This window comes from Piliocolobus tephrosceles, unplaced genomic scaffold (genome assembly GCF_002776525.5).
Source record: "Piliocolobus tephrosceles isolate RC106 unplaced genomic scaffold, ASM277652v3 unscaffolded_18670, whole genome shotgun sequence".
Taxonomy (NCBI): domain Eukaryota; kingdom Metazoa; phylum Chordata; class Mammalia; order Primates; family Cercopithecidae; genus Piliocolobus; species Piliocolobus tephrosceles.
This window is the reverse complement of record NW_022300610.1, coordinates 1-6,757: the sequence shown is the minus strand read 5'-3', so window position 1 is coordinate 6,757 and position 6,757 is coordinate 1. Positions and strand designations below refer to the sequence as shown.

General features: G+C 44.1%; 1 protein-coding gene across 1 annotated transcript; it reads right to left on the bottom strand.

Annotated features, from left to right (window-relative positions):
* Positions 1 to 3,468: 3,468 nt before the first annotated feature.
* Positions 3,469 to 6,680, bottom strand: LOC113221000 (A-kinase anchor protein 4; the record flags this gene model as incomplete). The annotated part of the gene is made up of 2 exons (XM_026450367.1): positions 3,469 to 3,797; positions 4,965 to 6,680. Coding segments are annotated over 2 exons (1,872 nt in total), but the record flags the coding sequence as incomplete, so codon positions are not given.
* Between the last annotated feature and the right edge of the window lie 77 nt (positions 6,681 to 6,757).

The window sequence follows — 6,757 nt, the reverse complement described above, 5'->3', positions numbered from 1 at the left end:
TTTGAGACGGAGTCTGGCTCTGTCTCCCGGGCTGGAGTGCAGTGGCCGGATCTCAGCTCACTGCAAGCTCCGCCTCCCAGGTTTACGCCATTCTCCTGCCTCAGCCTCCGGAGTAGCTGGGACTACAGGCGCCCGCCACCTCGCCCGGCTACTTTTTTGTATTTTTTTAGTAGAGACGGGGTTTCACCGGGTTAGCCAGGATGGTCTCGATATCCTGACCTCGTGATCCGCCCGTCTCGGCCTCCCAAAGTGCTGGGATTACAGGCTTGAGCCACCGCGCCCGGCCGAAGGCTGTACTCTTATCATGTTAAACGAGAGAGAAAACACTGCAACACCCACCCTCCCCCACTCCATCTCTGATTTCTGATTTCTTAAGACTTAAGCAAAACTGCCTTCCTTGTTTGGTCTTTTTCCTTGTTCCAAATTTTATTTCCCCCTTTCTAAACTTTTAATTTGTTATTTGACATGAGGCAAACCTGGATTTGAGTTTACACTGGATTTTAAACCTGGATTTTCTTTTTCTTTAAAGATTTTAAGTTCTTTAGGCAGGATGTCACTGTTTCTTTTTTTATTCTGATACAGGCTTTAAGGGCAACATATTCTCTAAATGCTGCCTTGACAATCTCCCAGAAAGTATTACTGTTGTCAGAAAAAGGGGTCCTGATCCAGACCCCAAGAGAGGGTTCTTGGATCTAAGGCACGAAGGAATTCAAGGCAAGTTGTAGAGCGCGTAGAGAAGAGACAGTTTATTGAACGCTGCTACTCAGTTACAGAGTAAAGCCTCCTCAGCTGCTACTCAGTTAGAGTAGGGTGTCCTCAGGAAGCAAGAGGAGGAACGACTTGTCTTTAAGTTTTCTTATATAGTGGTCTTATTTTCTATGTAAAACTAAGTTACGTCTACATGCTGGTGGGCTGACAGCATGACAATTTATTATTTTGCTGATATAAAGAAAACTATTCTTGGCATTTTAGCATGTAAGCACATCAAAGCATGACTATAATCAACTTAGAAGCATATATTGTTATGCGATATTGGGACATGTGGACATTCTGCTGTCGTGGGCATTTATCCTTACAGGTATTATTAAGCTGTTTTCTCAGCCATAAATATCTTATGACCACGGGCCGTGACTGGCAAGGAATGTGCCTTGCTAGTTTTAACATGGAATTGATTTTAAAGTGGTGTCACCCTGGCTCTCCTAGGCTCCTGTTTCTCTAACATTACTCCCATGAAATCAGTCTTACAAATTAATTTTTCCTTTTGCCTCAGGCTCCATTATGGCTTGGCATGGCACTGTTACTGATCCTGTGTACAAAAATTTTTGATATTTTGTTCATCATGGTTTTTTGGCATTAATTTTGATTTATTAAAATATTATTTGATTATGGAGTTTTTGATCCCTGAGGCAAGTACCTCTCTCACCTCATTCCAGTCTAGTTCTGGCCTTCTAATAACCTCCCAGACAAGTTTTGCTTATAATTTTGTTTTGAGATGGAAGCCTGATATCAGAGAGACTGAAACTGTTAATAAGCCAATTGTACCACCTGCCAGGAGAGAATCTGTTTTCCTTTTCTGCTCCTTTCGCCTCTTTCTTACTATATGCCAGACTCTCAGCTCAGCAGAAGTCCTTGTCCATTTCCAGCTGCTGGCATTGAGCACGGCCACATTGCTATTGGGATGCCTGGGGTTACTTCTTCATTTAGAGAGGTCAAAGGCCAGGGTCTTATTTTCCAGAAATAAACCCCAAGGGCTATTGAGCTCCTTCAGACCCTTGTCAGAGTCCTTGTGGCCCAAAGCATTCCTTTCTCTGCTGGAATCTGTCAGTTAGCTCTGGCAAAAATCAAGTTTCCTCACCCTGAGCTTATTCCATCTACACAAGTTTCCTTTAGAAATTATGGAAAAGAAACTTGTTCGTAAAATTCTCAAATGTCAGAACTGGAAAGGCCCTGAGAGACCATCTTGCCCCAACCCCTTTCATTTAACAGAACATGTAACTTCCTTTGCTCTATTTCCATGTTTCAAGGAATCCCCAAGGCTGCCTCATAATAAAAATCAGGAGCAAAGTAAGAGCCAAGTTAATCAAGGAAGTAAACTGCTATGTGACCCAGCTGTGCTCAGGGAGGACTGAGTCATTAGAAATGTAGCCCTGGCCTCGAGATTTGTTTATTAAGGATTTTCTTCAAGGGCAAAGAAAAGGATCTGTGATGGCTCAACTCCAAAGATTTTAATGGTGTGGGGTGAGACTGAAAAACATTCGATGAGCTTTCAGCCGGGCTGGAGAGTTTTAAACATCCTGCTTTGAAGAAGCCTGCCTTTACTTCTTCTATCTGACTGGGTCAGGCATTGTGGAGAAGTTGGCAAAGTTTGTCTGTGTGCTTAACTTCTCCCAAAAAGTGTCTCTCTGGGTCCCATACTCAGAGGATATGCTTTCAGTTCTGAAATGTATCAAGAGGGCACTCCTGTGTTAAGACTGGCATTGAAAGTCACACATCATTCACATATCTACATTTGCAACAAAATCCACCCTGTGCAAAACACCATCACATCCGTTCCTCTAGTTTAACCTATAAACAACGTAAGGTAATTTTTAGCTACATTTTGCAGATGAACAGGCTCAGTCTGCAGGATTGCCTAAGGCCATGTGACGAATAAGAGGCAAAGCTTTGACTGTTGAGTCCAGAAGGACACCCCATCCTGTGCTTGGTTCTACTAAGCCGCAACGCTTCAAGGGTGCCAAAACGTGCCATGAGAGCACACACCAAACTAGCTAACAAGGTCTACAGGGTTGAAACCACTGTCTTGATCTGATTTGCAGTGAATGCTAGCACTATGATTGACTTAAAGGACACATAGAACAAATCTGGGAACTTACTGTTATTCCCAGAGAAGACACCGGGACATTGGGCCCCAAAGGAATTTACCCATCTTAGAGGTTTATGTTCTTGGAAAATTTTTCTTTCAGACTGGAAGAAGACAAGGAAATCTCATCAATTGAAGGAAATTCCTTATAAGGAAGCTTTATTCACACACGGGAGAGGATCAGATCCCGTTGTAGTTCTGGGTAGTATTTAGCTATGTGCGGTGAACACTTTTGAGGGATGTGTGTGTAGCAAGGCAGGGTAATGGTTATACACTTTCTTCAACTAAACCAAGAAAGCTGTATTCTTGGGATTAGAAAGGGGATTATCAAGTTAGATGTGCAGTTCAGGGAGAACTAGGAAGGCCACAGGTGGAAAAACTCTAAATAGACTGTGAATTGAGATTATTTGAACAAACCAGATTACTTAGGGACCTTGACATGGATTATATCCCTGTGTCTTTGGTGCTCAGAAAATAATCCAGGGTGAGATCTGAATACAACTCCAACACTGTGTCACCATTCCTGGAAAATGGACCAATTCCCTTCCCTTGTCTTGGAAATAGCTGATCAAAAAAATGACACATTTAAAAAAAATTTTTTTTAATTCATTTTCTTTCCCAGTTTGTTGACACCTCTTACATTCACAGGCAACTGCTCAAGTGTATTGGGAAACACAGTTGTGTATTGTGCAGTTGACTGGCCTGATGGTGGTGGTGCTCTGGCTGGGATGGAATGCTGCTAGGGGGGCTAAGATGAAGACGAGTCAAAGAAATTGTCAGCTCACAGGTTATCGAGCAGCCAGTCCAGCAACTGTTTCCTGGCCACCTTTCCCACGGCTTCATCCAGTTGCCATTCCTTGGCAAACTTCATGACCTCTTGAAGAAGACCTCCTACACTGTACCCCTTCTCTGCTGCTTTAGCTGAAACCTGAGGAAGCTGTGGGGAAAACAGAGCTAGTGTGAGCTGCGTGATGCTTTTTAGAGGAAAGACCTGCTGGACAAAGTGAACTAACACCCTTCTACCAGCCAACCCCCTCAACCCCTAACCTCCTCACCCACACCCACCACCTTCCCGCTCATGATTCTAGGATTAGGGTACAGCATGTCATAGATCCATGACTAGAGGCTGCTGACACATCTTTCCTTTTTCCTTGAAACTTCTCTAATGTCATAGATCAAAATGCCAAAGATACTTTATTTTTTGAGGTTCAAAAACACACTCTGAAATTAGTTGTGTTCATTAAATACTTTTCACCAGATGCTGGACCCTTCAGTTAGTCTGTGCTGATTGCTAGGTCAAGGGTTGGGGTTGCCATTCCCCCATCTCCCTAAAAAAGTGTGAGACTTGGAGTACGGAGGATTGTCTGGCCTTGGCTCCTGGACTGAAAATAAGTTGGTTAAGTATTTGATGTTTCTGGAATCCATCTAATGCAGGAAACCCAGCTGTCAGGTAGGGGTGTGTGTGTGAGAGAGAGAGACAGAGACAGAGAGAATGTGCATGTGTATGTGTATGAATGTATGAATGCTGGCCTCCATGGAATCTGAGGAGCAGGGCCAGGACTAGGGTCAGGCAAGTGAGGCAACTAGGGCATAAAATTTAAGGAGACAGGACTCTCAGGGCACTTGCAGGACCCATGAGTTTGGGGAAGGAGCATAGAGAAAATAGTAAGAGACAAGTTTCAAACCGTTTCTGGTAGGTCAAACACAAAATTAGTCCATGATGCTTCCAACACCTCAAGAGGGAGGGAGGAACTCCAGTTTCCTTTTTTGTTCCCTCCTCTCTAGAGTACTTTGGCGGATCTTAAAACTGAAAACATGAGACTTAATCATTCCCCAATGTTTTACCAGATAGTTTGTCAAAAGGGTCACCGATGAAATGCGTTAATCTCACTCTCCTCCTCTTGGTGGAAATGCACAGGCCTTGAGGTGTCCACTTAGCTAGTGGTTCACCATTTTTGTGTCTTTTTATGAGGTGAAAGTAATTCATGAAGCACACGGTAAAGAATAGACTTGAAACTAGAATGATCTTGGGCTCGAAGTACAATGCTGCCTCCCTGCCTCTGCCCATTCCAACTTTCTTTTTGTGCCTTAATGCATTACTTACCTTTTCCAGTTGTCCATCCTTATCTCCCATGAAGTAGAGCATGGGCACGTTAAACTGGGAGGCTGCAATCCACTGCAGGACAGCCTGGAGCTGCTTCTGCAAGCTATTTGTAGAGCACTGATTATTGACAATTACTTCATGTCCAAGAGAGTCTTGATAGTTCTGTGGTCCAGGAGCTCTGTGAGATTCTAGGTGTTTCACTGAAAGTGCTTTGGCACCTTGGCCACCTTCCCACTTTTCATATTGAGTACTCTGAGCCATATAGCCCATGGTGGAACCAGGACAGTCTTCTTCACATGTATCTTTGCCCTTAGTCTGCTGGGTCAGATGGTACTGGATCAGCTTAAGGGCAGAGACAATCAGGTCCTTGGCCAGTGAATCTGTGGAAGCACTGATCTTTTCTCCTTTCTCACCTGTATTGCCGCATGCTTTGGTAGCCACCTTGCATGGGTTTCCTTGCTTTTGGTTCCAGATGGTCAGGCCCTCCTTGAGAATGTGTTCACCGACTTTCTCAGCACTAGTCAGTGACTTGCATGGATCTGATTTCATTTTGCCTTTGTCCCTCCCTTTCATTTCAGCTTTCATGGTGGAGAATTCAAGACTCTGGTTCCTGCATTTGGGATCATGGGACCCAGCTTTTAAAGATGCATATGACAGACTCTGAGACTTAGTCTCCTTCTCCTCACCAATAAGTGCACTGACCAAGCGCTTCAGCATGGCCTCCATGATGTCTGCAGCATTTTGTTTCCATTGGTTGAACAGATTTCTCTTGACAGCTGAGACAAAGTCTGAGTCAGTCATCAGGACCCCAGTAATACTATGCAGGTTCTTCATGCAGGAATCAATCAAATCAGACACAATCTCCTTGGTGTGCCTTAGCAACACCCTCTTCAGGACCACACATGCTGGAACTGGCTTCCCAGAGTTGTACACTTTCAAGGTCTTCATGACAGAGACCATCATGTCAGATGCCACCTGATTTGCATAAACCATGAGCCCCTTGCTGATGGAATCTGCCAATTCTTTGCTCTCTCTCTGGGACATCTGTTTGTCTCCACTTTTGCTCTTGTTGGATAATTCACTATATAGAAAGCTTTTCTGGCCACCTTCCCTGGACTTCTCCTCAGTGCCACGCATTTCTGCAGCGGTCAGTTCCACAGCTTCATGGGCCATTTCAGAGGCGATCTTGCTCACAGCACTTTGGGGACTGATTCTCTCTTTGTTCCCAGGGGATGGATAGATTGAATGATGAAGGCATTTGCTTCTACCTTCCAACTTCTCCTTGATTTCCTTATGGGCCATCTGGATTGCCAGAGAAGATAGTCGGTTGATGTAGAAGGAAAGGTCATCTACAGAACATTCTCCATCGGGAGAAATGACTGCTCTCTGAGTGCTAGGAGGTTTGGCTGGAGTAGCTGAAGAACTTTCATTATTGTTGGTGTTTTTAGCTGCTGCTATTTCTAGGCGTAGGTTTTGAGGTCTGTTCATCAAATAATCTATGTTCACTTGATCAGCATAGACGCTGTAGCAGTTCTCAGAGGATTCTGTGTGATATTCGCCCTCTGTGTCTTCTACTTTATGTTTACAGGTAGAGGTTGAGGGGCTCAACGCATGTTGGAAACCCAAGGCATACTTCTGGAGATCACTGAGAAGCCAGTTGAGGACACTTACGGGATCAGAGGGAGCTTGTTTGAAAAGGCACACAGATCCTTCCGTCTAAAAAAAGAAGAAGACCTATCCATAAGAGTTTGGGTAGGCTATTTCTTTCCCTTATTTTACTTAGAAGATGTATC